Genomic DNA, 16,738 nt, shown 5'->3' with positions numbered 1-16,738 from the left:
CGGTACACATCATCTATAGGCCACAAAATTTCCATATATATTCTATATAAAACTGACATTTTTTAAAGAGCTACCAAACATAGCAAGACACATTTCAGAGAACAAATCCTTACCTCATTTTAAATAGTTATGATAAAACTGATATAAAATGAAGAGAAAAGTATCATGTATCTTCTAAGAGAGATTTCTCTGGTCACATTTGCTTACTGTAAAATCACATCAAAATCACACTGCTGTGACCTGGAAGTACTACTCACACTAAAATTGAGCTTCACTTCACCAAATTCAACCTGCTCTCTCATTTTCCCTACCAAAATGTCAAAAATACATCCACAATGAAATTTAAACAGAAACTAGCTTTAATTCAGACCTCTGTTGCCATGTCAAGTGAAAAATTAGTGTTCATATACCTGGCAGCCATTACGCGAGACCAGATGGGTCCCACGCTGGTTCCTTTACTTTAGTTAGGCCTATAGTAATGGCTCAGTTAACCTGGAAAGTAGCCAGGCAAGAATACAGATACCACTTTTACCGCATATATGAATGCTAATCATCAGCAACTACCCTTACAGACAGAACTACAGGTCCCAGTAATTACACCATGCCAGTCTACAGATCAAGAACAAGAAGCTGACCAAAACTCCGCAGTTAGATTATACCCCACAGATTCAGAGAGACGACAACCCTGAAGGGACACAACATTCTAAGTTGAGTCAAGACCAAGATACACAGCATTCGGCGACAAATACAACAAATGTAGCCTACAGTCAGATACAAGACACCATGACTCATCAAGGGATTGACACCTCATTTGAATGTTTGAATACAACCAATAGGCCTATGATTAGAACACCGAACAATAAAAAAAAAAATTAGTCAAATATCAGGGAATAGTTTACATAAAGACAGCCAAGAAATTGATCTTGTAACACCAGTATCACGTAGGGAGAGTGCAAACAATGTCCAGTCTGGAAACAGAATTATTGCTGCTATGTCAAGGAGAAAATCCTCTATAACACCAAGAACTTTTCCCAATCATGCAACATCGCAACAAAATGGCAAACAGGAAAAACAAGTAAAAAGTGGATTAAAATCTACACCAACCTCAAATCAAACAAATAAACAACATATGAAAAATTCTAAGATAAATCAAAATAATAAACAGAACCATTTTTTAGAGGAAGGCCGTGCCTCGACAGGTGTGGAGAGAACGCCATTCTAGATATTGGAACTATTAACATTCAGAACGTAAAGGGAAACAATGCATACCTAAAAGAAATTTTAAAAACACATGATATTTTGTGCTGCCAGGAGCACTGGCTCTTAAACTGTGAAAAGGAAATTCTAAACTCCTTAAATAAAAAATTTGATGTATTTTCTAAAAGTGCTGATGACAGTGAACCTAGGCTAGACTATAAATTCACCAGAGGCTACGGTGGTGTATGTATATTCTGGAAAAAGGAACTCGGCAAATCTCTGAAAATCAATAACCTAGGAAATGAACGTACAACAATTATTGAAATAGAAACATCAACAAAATCTATATGCTTAATAAACGTCTACATGCCGTCTAGTTCAAAGAAATGCTTGTTGAACTTGGAGAAATTCTTGAAGTTTATAAAGATTCACATGACATTATCATCTGCGGAGATATGAACGCATCTCTTACAAGAAATGGTGGTAGAGATTTACTTTTTCAATCTTTCGTTAATGAAAACAATCTTTCAATGTCTGATAAACAAAGTGATGATTATACTTTTTATCACAATAATGGAAAATTCAAGTAAAAAATTAACTACTTTCTCTTTAAAGTAACTAATGCGTGTGAAATTTTGAAAATTTGTACTCATGAAATGCACAGTATGAATTGTTCTGGTCATACATTGATGACGCCGACTTCGAAAGCTGAAACTAGAAAACAACACGTGAAATTAAAACCTAAAAATAAACCAAAGACAAAATTAATATCAAACAGGAAATGGCACGTACCAAAAACGCAGCCTCCCCGAAACGAAACCCACAGCACGCAGACGTGCACACCACACACACACACACACACACATTTACATTTTAAGCTGCCGAATATATGAGCCAGTCCTCTAGCTGTGTACATTCATCCTTCTATAGAGAAATTATTGAGACCTAAATGATGCAAACTTCATACAAATGGTTACCATTCATATTAGAGAAAAACATCATAGATATATCCCTCACGGCAAATCCCACATTGGTGAATCCGACTAATATCTTACATAGCAACAGTTGGCTTAATATTGTCGAGGTCAAATTTTAAACACTTCCGCAAAAGATGTTATCAGAATCCTCGGAAAATACCACTGTAATAAAAGCAAACTGAGAAGGATTTAAACCGTAACTTCTTAGGTACCATCAGGCAATGTTAAAGCAGGAAAAGTATTTCGCTGCACAAACTGAAAAGCTATGAGAAAGTTTCTCATCCAATGTAGACAAAATACGAGAAAAAGAATCATTTTGTAAAACAATTTTATTTAAGAAATCATAATAATCCTTTGACTGCATATTTCTTGGACTTCAAACAAACAGAAAATAAAAATAAAAGAAGCTTATCGAATAACCTTGAAGATAATTTAGATGACTGAAGATACACGCTGATTTGAAGATTTGAATTCATCGTCAAAAGAATCAAAAGAACATCTCCCAAGCTCATTTAAACGCTAAACAACCCAAGCCAGAATAATCGATAGAGCCGAGGACAAAACTATTACCAGGTTCGAAAAAACAGTTGATATCGACTTCTTTAAAGCCAGGCGATTGATAGACTTGATATTTAAGTTTTGAAAGTCATCAGTTTGAATGAGGTCGCTCTATTATCTCACCAGATTGTGTTATGAACAACATACTTTCATATTTAAGCATATTATGTTGGAAATCAATCATCATTGTAAGTGCAAGTAGAACAGAACATGTTATACAGTTCATTATAAACGTTATATAACTACCTTTAAATATGTATTTACAGGGGTAACTATCTATCCTAACTCAGAATGTTTTCTTTCGGAATACTCTGTACTTTTCATTATTTTATTGATGAATCATTTGTTCTCGAGCACCTGTTGTTTTACTCTTGGATTTACGTTTAACTATGTTAGTGATAAGAACATTTGATATGCGATGTGTCTACCTATTAATATGTAAAATCATGAAAACGTGACTGTCAATTTGTAATTATCTGTCTTCGAAGAGAACGATAAAGCGTGATCCTGAATTTTATTAGTTTTAAACTCACATTTGTAGGACGTAAAAACTTAAACTTGATTCCGTATTAAATAGGGTGGGTTTCTGATAAATTTTCATGAAAATGACCTCATCTATAGAGAAACTTAAACTAACTACCTGCGATGCAATTGACAGGGTTGCCGCGGATTTAAAGAAGATCAGTGATAATATTTGGACCAATCCGGAGCTAGGGCTGGAAGAGAGACACGCACATAACGTACTTATGACGTTTCTTGAGAAACATGGATTTCTGGTAACATTTCATTTTCAAGGGTAGTTCATCCAATTTTGGTCAGACATAGATTGGCTTAAACTATAGCATTTAATCATTTACAATTATTTATGTAAACTGAGCACTCGGGACACTGTTATTACCTGCCTTAGGAGCATCTTGGTGAACAAGATTGGTTGTATATAAATTACCTCCGAAACTATATTTGCCGTTTTGGTAGAAATATCCCAGTATCTGTCAAATGCAAATTCCAGTTCAGAGGTCAAAAGTTCAAATGCTAACACAGTAGTTGGTTGGTTGTTTAACATTAAGACATATATTTCTAATATGGATTTCTATTTATTGGACATTTTTGTTTCCTAAGTAAATCAGTAATAATATAAGACCATCACATTATCCAAATAATTTCTGGTTGTGTTGTAATGTTATATTGATGCCACCAGCAGGTATTGTCCGATACATATAAAAGAATGTATTCTTACATAACAATTACTTTTTAACTGGATCCACACATGTATTAACGGGAGAAAAATCGTGTAAATGTATTAACAAGGCGATTCGCGTGCCATTAGTAAATGAAATGCTTTGCCAGTGAAGGACATATATTCCTTCGCAAATGGATATCGTGTATCTGCGTCTTGTTTCTTCCATAATAACCTCTTTTAGTAACATAACAGATGCAATCGAATCCATAGTTTGTTTTGGTGTATCAGTTACGCTACTATTCCCCCTACTTACTCGCTTCTCCCCCTACTTACTCTCCCTTTTGGTTCAATTTTTGTTCATAAAAGTGAATGTATTTAATCGTGCGAAACTTGTGCGATTGTTTGTTTTTATGAATTATGTTAATAATTTTGGGAAGTATCAGTCGATGTGTTTGATCTAATTTCTTGAAAAATTCATACAAATCTTGAAAGCTTGGCCGTAAATATGATGTTCTGTGAAATCATTTAATTTCGTAGGCATGAAATTTCGTGGTTTTTGTCAAAACCGTAATTTCGTGGGGATATAAATTCGTAGATTACAACTTCTGAACACAAAATGAATGGGAATTTTACTTGTTCGTTGGGATTAAATATCGTGGATTGACTGAACCACGAAATCCACGAAAATTAGTCCCCCACGAATATTAATGATTTCACAGTATATGATTTAATACATTTCAGACAGAAAGATCGTATAAACTGGAAACAGCGTTCCGAGCCACATTCAGTAGCAGCTCTAATGTACCAAATATCGTCTTCATCAGTGAGTACGATGCTTTACCATCTATCGGGCATGCCTGTGGCCACAATTTGATAGCTGAAGTTGGAATAGCAGCTGGTCTAGGTCTTATGGAAGCTCTAAAATCATCGAATAATATAAGAGGAAAGGTATATTATTCTTTATCACATTCCCTTTGCTCTAAGCAAGCTGTACATTACACTCATTATGTACATACGTAATTATTGCAAAAGCTGCTGCCAACCTCCTGATGGATTAATTAAGACGAACATTTATGAGAAGTTGTTGCTCCAAAATGCAGAGAAAGTTTATGAGAACAAATCAACATCAAAATGCAACAGGACAATACAGACTTAAATACCACTGCAGATTGTGAGACGGAAAAACAGAAATTTAAAAAGAAAAATCTTTTCATTCTATTCTTTGCAAATTAAGTAATTAACTTATCATTTATAAAACAAAACGCACACATGTTTCAAGATAGAAAAGTACGTTGATTTATCAACATTTCGACTGACAATGTGCTTCTGTTGACAGGTAACTGTTCTAGGAACTCCAGCGGAAGAAGGTTATGGTGGAAAGATAGATCTGCTCAATGCTGGTACGTTCACAGATATTGATGTTGCAATGATGGCACATCCATTTCCAGACAACGACCCTACGCCAATTGCACTGGCAAGAGAAACGTAAGCAGACGATATTTTTTTTTATCATTTTTGTTTATTTCTCTAACACGTTAACCTTGCTTGCATTGTTATCTCAGATAACAAAACTCGACCCTTTAATTTTAAATAGACATAACATTAAATACAATAAATCTTTTTTTGCTGATATTTTTTATTGTGGTAACATTTTATTAAAATCAACTGAATTTAATACTATATATATTTGATAAAAGTATTACATATTTTGTACAGTATGCAGATAACATACATAGGGAAAGCATCGCACGCCGCTGGATACCCATGGGAAGGAATCAATGCACTGGATGCTGCGGTCACGTGCTACAACAGTATCGCATGTCTTCGACAGCAGATGAAGCCAAACTGGCGCGTGCATTGTAAATTACTAGTATTTTGAAAACGATTAGAAGCGTAATTTAAACTTTGAAAGTTAACCAATTTTCACATTATAACTATTATTCCTGTCACAAGCACAATAGTAACTTGTACCATTGGATCAATCAACTAATAATTCTGTTATTTATTGAATGCGCGAAAATACAGAATTTAACTATATGTATTGAACATGCAGATATTATAAAAGAAGGCGGTGTTAAAGTGAACATTATACCAGAAAAGGCAGTTCTTCACATCGGAATCCGGGCACCTACAGATTCAGAAATGCACATATTGAAATCCAAAGTAGTAGAAATTTACAAAGTAGCTGCTGTGGCAACTGGCTGTCGGGTACATAACGAAACTTATATTTCAATTTCAACATATGTTATTGCATAGTTATAATACATGCATTTATATAATTACAGCACAAGAATACTTTAACAATCAATGGAATTATAGCAATAGGGCCGGGCCACAAGTTCTGCCAACATTAGTAAACGGCCTTCCTTTAAACGAAAATTATACACAAATACACGTGCTTATATCTGTTATACATTTTAATGAGAATGAATATAATAACTACTGTAAGTGTAAATCATTTTTGTTTACGTAACAGAACGTTATGTAGCTCACAATACCGGTATAATTATTTTATCAATAATTTTTGTACTGGTCGGACTTCCAATTCAGTATTTATAATTGGACATATTTATCAATTCATCTGACAGGTTGAAAGTGAAATTGTTGGTAAGGTATATTCTGCAATGTTACACAATAAAGTGATGGTGGACCTTTATAAATCGAATATGGCAACACTTCAGAAAGAGGCTGTGCCCTCTGTGCAGAGTGCCGTGTTGGGGTCTACGGACATGGGTAACGTATCTCAAGTGGTGCCCAGTATACATCCAAGCTTCCATATAGGTGGCAGGGAGGTCAATCATACTCGAGGATTCACAAAGGAAGCAGGTAATTAGTGACAATAAGTGAAGGACTTGCACAGTGTCATGCTAAAACATAGAAGGATATTCATTTCAGACTGCAGATCTGGCCATGTAGTTGGGCCGAAGGCCTTTACGCGTACTTCCAACAGCCCGATGTATTTTAAATGCAGATGGTGTCTTAATGGTCACGACACATTCCAGTATCTACAGCTTTGCATTTCTCTTTTTTCAAATTGATTTATTTCATTCAGTGTTTAATACTTTTAAAGGGATAGATATTTTAGATAAAAATCGTCACGTTAGGACTACTGTTGGAAAATCGAGCATTCTTGCATTGCATTCAACGTATGTTTTCCAGGTGCAGCATGTTTTTTTCCATGTCAAAGTGACCTACCTAAACAATCGTAGCGAGATCTTTGACCATTGGAATGCTCAACCTTTGAGTCCCAAAATTAAGTTGTTATCCTATTCACCAGCTATATATACAGATTCATCTAAGGAGACGTTAAGTGCTTTGAAATTCTCAGAATAGCGAGTCGTTTAATTAAAGTCAAATGTTTGCTTAGATGTAGTTTTCTTGTTCATAGGTGATGCAAAAGCTCAGCAGTTTGCTTTGATACAAGCCAAGACCCTTGCAATGGCAGCAATAGACATCCTAATGGACCCAGATCTACTGAACAAGATAAAAGAAGAATTTTTGCAAAACAAGGACAGAGATTCTTGAGGATATATAGCATTGCATGCTAATCTTCCGTCAAATGTGGTCAATTTTTTGGGCTATTTCTTTTACAATACTATACCAGCCTCAAATATTTCAAAACAAGTGCAATATAAATGTATAAATTTAAACACATTGTTCAATGTTTTGCCGTCAAAACAAATTGTACAGGACTTTATCTCAAAAGTCGAGTCCCATTGGCGAATAGGCAAAACTGACTAAACATTTCAAAGGGCTATACAATTACTGTACTAAATAAATCACGTTTTTCTCGCGAGTTAGGAAATAATTTACTATGTTTCGGCAAATTATACTTTGCTGAAAAAAATAATTCATAAGATGAAAACAAGAAGAATTCGACCTACATTCAATTAGCCGTGACAATTAGCTAGAACTAAAATATAAGTCATAGAATGAATGCAGTTTGGTAGCAAGAAGTGATATCTGCAGGATTAAACTCTTACATTAATCAAGGACAGGAAAACCTCCTTATCTGGACGTCGGATACTATCTTGATAACGTGCATTGGCAGATAATCAGATTTGTAGAAAATATGCTCAGGTTCTGCAAGAGAGATATTGCATGTCTTTAGCCGCGCAATATTAATCCACGAAAGAGGAAACGCATATTTTTTATGCAAAGCTAATTATCTGTAGTTTTTACTTATAAAATATGTACAGATTGTTTTTTGCTTTTTGACTGAAAAAAATCTCGATGTTAATGTACATTGTGACGCATCGTTATCCATTCATATAGTCTCATTAATGGCTTCACACGCCTGATACTAGCATGAATGTTCTATTACAACTAAACGGAGTTCAAAACGATTATGACATAATTTGAGTTCCATCAGTTACATACGCTCAAAGGGTATACAGTCATTGCCGATAATGTAACTTTTGATTACCGGGCTACCCTTTTATTACTGAAACTGTTTACAATTTTATGTTTTCCCGCCTTTTTCGAAGAAAAAGGGGGGGGGGCATAGAAATGGGCTCGCTCGTCCGAGCTTCTGTCTTTTCATCTATGCTTCTGTCCTTCCATCCGTCACACTTCGTGTCCGGTCCATAACTCTGCCTTTCGTCAAGGGGTTTTAAAATAACTTGGCACAAATGTCCCACAGGATGAGACGACGTGTCATGCTCAAATCCCAGACCCCTAGCTCAAAGGTCAAGGTAACACTTAGGGGTCAAAGATCAACAGGGTCTGTCTCATGTCCGGCCATAACTCTGCCATTCATCAAATGATTTTGAAATTACTTGTCACAAATGTTCCCATAATGAGACAAAATATTATGCGCAAGATCCAGAGTCCTAGCTACAAGGTCAGCGTCACACTTGGAAGTCACAGGTTAAGAGCATCAGTTTCATGTCCGGTACAAAACCCTACCATTCATGAATGGATTTAAAAACCATTTGGCACAAATATTCCCCATAATGAAACGACTTCTTACGTGCAAGACCCTGACCGCTGTCTCAAAGCTCAAGGCTCACTTAGAGGTCAAAGAGAATAGGTTTATTTCTCGTCTGGTCAATAACATTATTTTGCATGGATTGATATTCGTAAGTAACTTAACACAAACAGTCACCATAACAAGTTGATTTATCACATGTAAGACTCAGACCACTAGGTCAAGGTCAAGGTCACATTTGGGTATAAAACATTTTCGGTATTTTTTGCCTGGTCTGCAACTTTTTATGTACAGGTGTATATTTGAATAAGTTGGCTTAAACATTCACCACCCCAAGATAATATGTCATGTACAAATGGCAAGGTCACAGGCACCAAAGTTAAATTTCTTTTTTGTAAGTACATGTATTTACTTCCCTTTTATATGATTAAGGTGAATACATGTGGGTTTTCATCAGTTTTCCCACTAATTTAAAACTGAAATTATGCTTAGAATAAGATGATTGGTATTGATAGATATAAAAAAGCTATAACTTTATTTTATATAATATAGGTAAATGCAGCATTGTTATGATTGCAATACATTGGGTTTATATGCAGTGCAGCTCTGCTTTGATCAACACTAGTATTAACTTTCTCTGGTATTCAATTTAAAAACAAGTTTTATGAGTACCATTTCAATTTCATGCATTTCATTTGTGTATTAATTACCTCCCTTTAATTTGATAAGATATTTCATCATTTTTCAGTTTTTTTTCTCGTACCAATTTTAAAATAATATCACATTAAATCTTTAATAAACAGATATCAACATTTGAAAGCATTCACCAATTATTGTTTTTAGACATTGTCAAACTACATAACCTCTTCATGAATTTATATTATAAACATTTTCCCCTTTACTTAGAAGAAGATTTTGTATTGGCTTGCAATATGTTTTGTGAAAATGTCTCAAGGCAGGGGAAGGTGGTAAGTCTGTTACAATTTCTTGTTTAGGTTTTATTAGAATAAAATAACCTGTCAGTATTGTTTTCATGTTTAATTAAAATATGTCTGTATTATGTCTGAGATAAAAGCAAGAATCCAAGTATTGTCTTATTAAAGTTGTTAAGTGTAGTACAAATTATCTGATTTTAGTCATTATTTCTATTAATGGTTTTAGTACTTGAGACGCTATACCTGTAACTGATAAGTTATTCTAAAGATCGAATAGTAAGTGCATTGTAAGTGGTAATATTTGAATGAGTGAATGGGTTCAGTAAATCAGTCAATCTCTTGAAACAAAAGTGGTTTCAAGTTTCAAGTTTATTTTCATAGTGAATAAAAACAAGTAAATTAGTAAAATAATTGTCAGAAGAGACTTTAACCACAACGAATTAACTGTAATTATAATTTTCATTTAATTAGGAACAATATCTAATCAACTCGTTAAAATTTATTGGATTACAACATTTTACTCTGAAATATGAATTCTAACAGAAAAGTGACTGACCTCTCTGAAATGACATGTGATCCATGTCGATTTGCTGGAAAACCAACACTAGCAGTGAAATACTGTAAGGACTGCAAAGGACACTTTTGCTTCTTTTGTTCTAAATCTCACGTGAAGGCGTCGAGGACTAAAACGCATGAGCTTATCAGTGTAAGCAAAACTCGGTCCACAAAAAGCTCAACAAGAATTCAAGAAAAATGTCAAGATCATGGAGCAGTTTTGATAAGTTACTGTGAGACACATGAGGCGCTTTGTTGTAGCGTTTGCGCACTGACCAGTCATAAGGGGTGTAAGAAAGTTATACAGCTAAGTGAAGCAGCCGTTGGGAAGCGGGCATTTCGCATGTGCAAAGATTTAGAGTCGGCCATAAAAAGGATGCAAAATCACTTTGAAGAAGTGCAAGCCCAAAAACAAGAATACATAAGATCAGTTGAACAACAGCTGGATGCTGTTGAATCGTCTATAAACATGTTCCGAAAATCAGTAAACGGAATATTAAATAATCTTGAAGATGCCCTAAACAAAAAGAAAGACGACATTTATAAAGAGAGAACTGAACTTGTTAAGAGTCACGTGAAGACTTCACAGACTGCTATCAATATTTTAAACGATGCATACAAACAGTTAGATTTCAGTTTAAAAGAATCGGACTCAGAAATGTTTATTAGAACCAAACGTGTTCAGGGCGTTGTGCAAACGTATGCACAAGTTCTTGCGCGAATTCAACCGATGCCTGAGAAAGAGGTATTTCGTTTTATTCCTGATCTTAGTATTGAGAAATTCCTTGGGGGACTGAAAGAATTAGGGGACCTAAAAATTGTTATTGTACAGTCAAGAGAATATGAACCATCTATAGCTTCTTCAAGACAAAGTTCCAGCGACAACAGAAAACCAAATTTTACCACTGATATTAAAGTAAGAATGAAAACGGACAAGAAAGCTTGTTTCATAACCGGGGCAACATTTCTCTTTGATGGAAGAGTCGTTTTAGCCGACGACTCTAATAAAAATGTGAAATTATTTGGTACTGACTTTAAATCCCTTTCCAGTGTACCATTGGACTCCTCTCCCAGAGATATTTCAACAATATCACATACTGAAGTCGCGGCCACATTGCCAAATGAAAAAATGATACAGATGTTCAAGGTCGGTGCAAAAGATATGGAAAAGAAGAAGAGCCTTGTGTTGGACATAGAATGCTACGGAATAACTTATTTCGAAACCGAAATATATGTAACGTCCGGCTGGTCGTCTGAAAGAGAAATTCAAGTCTTAAACCCATCCGGCGAATTCAGCAGAAAAATACGGTTACCAAAAGGTGTCTTTCGATATCCACTTTACATTACTATAGACCCTAAATCAAGAATAATGTATGTGGCAGACTATATAAACGGTATAATAGCCTTAGATATGGCCGGTAAGATTGTGTTTCAATGTAAGAATACAGATATTGGCACATATTACAAAGGACTCACGATTACTACGCCGGGACAGATCTATGTTTGCACGTGGCAACAGAATGGTGTTCAGCGTGTACATACAGATGGCAAGGGTTTGGAAACAGTTTTAACATGGAAAACAAGTGATAGACGAAAACCGCTAGCTGCTGCATATACAAGTAAAACCAAAAGACTGGTATTGTCATTCTGTGGTGATAAAAGGGACGTCCTCAGTATATATAAATTTTATTAGTCTGAAACGTAACCAAGGTATAGTTAGCATTGAGTGAAACAAATAATAAAACGTTAGGGTACTGTACAGAAAACTATTTTATGTATTCATAATGAATAAAGATCACATGGATTTACTCAGTTATTGTTCTTATAATAAAGAGTAATAGCACGTCTGTCAAACGAACTTGACACAAATTAACAGTGAAATAAAGATGTAGGTCCACGTTCAAGAGTTAAAAATTCTTACATCACCGTTTCCGTGTTCCGACTATATGTACCATTCGCCATAGTATTTTGTCATATATAGTTTGCATACATATTAGTACTATCATAACACGAACAAAATGTACAGGCCAGTCATACCAGTAAACACAAAGAAATGTTATGTAAAGATCCTTTGGAAGCATTTATCGTAATCAAGCAAAATAATAGCAGAGACTGATCGGGAGAAATAATGAAAACTGTAATACTTCTTAAACCCCTCAGCATCAGCTATATCGAACTCTATTGTTGTACTGAAACACTGAATGAATTCAATGGTCTCAAAAGGAAATCATGATTGTGGCACAAAAGGACTGCTATTTTTAAAAATAATAAGATATATAAGAAATTCCTTTGGAGCTGAAGGTCAGAGTTGTCCTTAGTATCTTAACTTCAAACTGTTGTTATTTCATTCATCCTACTATTTTCAAAATTTGCTTGGGTTTAAAACTTAGCTTACGGCAGTGATAAACTAGTGTTACGTCAAAGATATATGCTTGACTGATGCATATAAAAGTTAAAGCTTAAATGATCTAAGCATGACGTTGAGTCACGCCTTAGATCTTGCCATATATATCTTTGAAGATTAAGAATAGACCCTGTTTCATGTTCTGCCCATTAATGTACCATTTATCAAATATTTCGATGTACAGTGATCGCCCAGAAGGTCAATATCGTAACAGGACTATAATATTTGCAGGCAGCTAAAAAAGTCAGGCTTCTTCTATGCAACAAAAATGACCATAGACCGTAGACTATTGTAACAGGCCAGAAATCAGTTATATTGATGATGTTAACATATATTTTTCGCAGTATCTTTTGCCATACGATTGTTTTATCCTAGTCACTTCATTTTATGTTTATATCAGGATTCTTTTATCGCATTTTCAGAATTCTTCAGCAGTTATCCCTTAGAACGGTACGTTGCTTCGTCTGGAGTAGAACTGTTAATTTATTGTTAAATAACTTCGTGGGCATTCTGTTAATTACTCAGCACTGCATAGCGCCTCGCTTGATATTGTGAACGCATGAGATTTCTTTAGAGTAAATGTGTATATAAGAACTTCCATCTCAGTGAAATGAGAAAAGTTATATAGCGTGACTGTCATTATTTTGCTTGGTTGCATTATATGCTTCCAAAGGATCTTCATGTATATTTTATCAACTATCACAACATCAATATTTAAGTGCCGTATGGTTGCCGTAAAAAGTCTCCCATTACTTGGATTTGGTGTTGTTATATTTTCTGGTCTTTTGGGATCGTGGAGTCCATTCAATATCTATGTAACAGAGTTCCGCTTCAGTCGGTCCTATGGGGTGTGATGGGTATTGCACTTTCCATTACCTCTCACGAACAGACTCAATCAAACCGAGTCTGCTATTATTTTGCTTGGTTGCATTCTATGTTTCCAAAGGATATTCATATAGATTTTATTAAGATGTTAATAATTTTGACCAAGTACAAGCAACACGAAAGATAGTAACTTAATACCGACGTCCAAGTGCATGCATTGTATTCTGAAGGTTTGTTGTAAGGTGGAGTGAGCACAAATGGGATACAGGATACACTAAAAAGTTTGTTTGTTTATTTTTGTTGGTTTAACGTCGCACTGACACAATTTAGGTCATATGGTGACTTTCCAGCTTTGATTATGGTGTCCCTCCGTGCATCATTTCATCATAGGCAGGTACCGACCTCCCGTAAGCCAGCTGGATGGCTTAGTCACATGAAGAAATCATCGCCACGAGTGAGGCTCGAACCCATATCGATAAGGGGCAAGTGATTTGAAGAGGCGATATCAAATATTGAATTTATGCACACATTTCATTAGGTGAAATCACCAATTTGAATAATGACATCACTTATCAGTGCTGAAATGTGAAAATATGCGGATTCACATATTACTATTAATAGGTGATATCACATAAATGCATAATTAACAAACAGCACATTATAGCATTGAGGATCATATCTTTATGGTAATTGTAATCAGCAGGTGAAGCAGATTAAAATTAAAGACCGATGAATTTTTGGTTTGTAGTATTCAAAGGTCATGGTACTCATGGATGGGTCTCGACACTGCTTAAAATAGAAAAAGTGGAAACTTAAACCACGTAATTTTGGTTGCAAGACTGAAAAGCTGGGTAGTTGTTACACTTCTCCATTACACCGACTTACTGTAGTTGGCAGGGTTATGGATTTGCCTGTAGAGAAGTTTATACATGTAATCCGTCAAGATTGCCCGAAATACTCTTTGTAGAAAATACGGGTCCATTCATTTCTAAGGTCGTGCTCAAATAACAGATAACTTCACATCCTCTCTGGTGTCCCTCAGTTAAGGGTCCCGTGAAAAGGGCCTTCCAGATAGGTAAGCTGAGACTATTTGCAGACGATAATATGATTTGTCCACCTGACCTTAAAATCCACATATGATTCCAAAACCTAATAAAAAAACTAAAATGAATCTAAAATAGGAACATGATTTAACCGTGGAATTTAATCCTGACAAATGTGAGGTCCTTAATTTCCAGAGAAAGAAAGCCAGTAATATTTCTTCAATATTTTACAAAGCATCAACTTAAATTCCACACACGTTGCAAAATACCTAGGTGTAACTATCTGCCACGACCTGTCATGATCCAAGTATATTGACTGTATAACTGCTTTTTAAAGCAAATAATTCTCTAATTCGGCCAACAGTAACTATGATTTTTTTTTTTGCAACAAGCAGAATATGTTTGGTTAAATGGTACATTATTAGCCATATTTTGATATTTAGCATTTATTTTCGGCATAAATTTTGTTAGGATTGGAAGAAATATTCAAAGAAACATTTTTTTTTCAAAATGGCAGATATCCTAAAAAAGCGCTCGAACACCCTTAAACAACAAACTAGCGCACCAATGCGACAAAAAAAATGAATTTGGCGTATCGGCGTGCTAATTTGTCATTTTCTTGTATTGTCGCTTTTGAAGGGCACTAATTAACACGCCAACACGCTAAAACAACAAATAGCGCTAATTCGACAAATACGGTACGCGCTAGCTGACGTTTTGGCGTGTTGGCACTCTTCAAACACGCCAACAAATCAGAATGAAATAGCAGAAAATAGCCACCATCTGTAAGAGTCTTTTTTCCCTGTTTTCAGAGTTATGCATTCAAGATGTTACATGGCCGGAAACATACCGGATACATGACTTTATACTAGAATATGACCTTTGACCCCCTTCCCGCGCTTTCTGGTCACATGGTCGATATTGCTGAAAGTAAACAATGGCTGTAAGTTGGTCTATTTCTAATATCTTTTAATTATTGATGTATGTTTCATTATTGATAATTAAAGCAATTGCTTGTATGTATATTGTAAATGTTGAACAGAGTGGCAGAGTTGTAACCGCTATCAAATTCCAGTGTTGGCGACGGACTTGTTTTTTAACCAGCATAATTCTAAATTGACACGCGCCGCGGATAATTAGAAATAATTGTCTTAAACAAGCTAAAGTGAGAAAGCAGCTTCTTCCGCACTTTCAAAGTGGTATTCATTCGTAAGGATTTAAGCCCAGACAAGGAATTGAGACAGGGATTCCTAGCTATGAGCGGTATCTGTCTGATTGCCCACGGGTGTGAAGTGAACTTCGGCACACTTTGTCAAAATTTGTATCGACCTTGCTTAGATTTTCTGATGGATCTTTAATCCGGTGTGATTTAAAGGATGATTATTATAATCTATATTAATTGTTCAAATAAAAATAAAAACATGCCATTTAAAAAATTGGAAACAATTGTGTTTTTCACGGAGTAATAAGACAAAATTAACCCGAAAGCTTAGAATAGTTAGATTTCTTCTGATTATTTGGACTAATCTTATTGCTTTAAATCAAACAAAATGCCGACATACATCTCAAATGAAAAAGAAACAACTCATCGGGGATATCTGTATCAGACTTAATCATTGCATTAAGTTTGATGCCATCGCCTGATGAGACTTCACAGAAATAGTTGTTTTCTATGTCTTGGCTGACTCGGGCATCCCAAAACGCACTTACTAGCATCCCAAATCTTAAAATTTTTCAGGGAGTGGGGTGGTGGAATGCTTCCAAGATGCAAGAAAAACGCACTTGCTGGCATCCCAAATCTTAAAATTTTTCTAGGGGTGGGGGGTGAGAGAACCCCCGCCCTCTCCTGCCTTTGACACTCCTAAAAAGCCAAAAGCGTCCCATGGCAGGCCCGTAGCTACACTGAGGCACAGGGAGGCCAGTGCCTCCCTGTTTTTCTGCCAAAATTATGAGAAAAAAGGATATGTTTTGAGTCACCATCTTAAAAGGCAAAACCGAACTTAGGCACTATTTTCCGCTATTTTTTAATATCACGAATAATTACACTATACATGGCCGTAGCGAGAGACTAAATTTTACCGAGGCAAACGAGTATGTGCGTTTGTTCGTGGTTATTAGGTAAATTTGAATGGTA

At 35.5% G+C, this 16,738-nt stretch overlaps 3 protein-coding genes across 3 annotated transcripts in view; all 3 read left to right on the top strand.

Moving 5' to 3' along the window:
* The first annotated feature begins 3,156 nt into the window (after window positions 1-3,156).
* Window positions 3,157-9,964, top strand: LOC123528989 (peptidase M20 domain-containing protein 2-like). Its single transcript, XM_045309121.2, has 7 exons — window positions 3,157-3,508; window positions 4,654-4,860; window positions 5,249-5,397; window positions 5,629-5,771; window positions 5,966-6,120; window positions 6,501-6,738; window positions 7,301-9,964. Exons 1-7 carry the CDS (start codon window positions 3,332-3,334, stop codon window positions 7,435-7,437), a joined length of 1,206 nt encoding a protein of 401 aa, XP_045165056.2. The 5' UTR covers window positions 3,157-3,331; the 3' UTR covers window positions 7,438-9,964.
* Window positions 9,965-10,342: 378 nt separating this feature from the next.
* LOC123530540 (uncharacterized) lies at window positions 10,343-12,025 on the top strand. The gene has a single exon (XM_045311314.2). It carries the CDS (start codon window positions 10,343-10,345, stop codon window positions 12,023-12,025), a length of 1,683 nt encoding a protein of 560 aa, XP_045167249.2.
* A 3,390-nt stretch (window positions 12,026-15,415) lies between these two features.
* Window positions 15,416-16,738, top strand: part of LOC123529959 (DNA replication licensing factor mcm2-like) — a 31,630-nt gene continuing 30,307 nt past the window's right edge. The window contains exon 1 of the mRNA XM_045310597.2: window positions 15,416-15,547. Coding sequence (XP_045166532.1) covers window positions 15,542-15,547 — 6 coding nt within the window. The 5' untranslated portion in view covers window positions 15,416-15,541. The remainder of the gene's footprint in view (window positions 15,548-16,738) is intronic.

Source organism: Mercenaria mercenaria, chromosome 13 (assembly GCF_021730395.1).
Source record: "Mercenaria mercenaria strain notata chromosome 13, MADL_Memer_1, whole genome shotgun sequence".
Lineage (NCBI taxonomy): Eukaryota > Metazoa > Mollusca > Bivalvia > Venerida > Veneridae > Mercenaria > Mercenaria mercenaria.
This window is presented reverse-complemented; position numbering and strand designations above follow the sequence as displayed.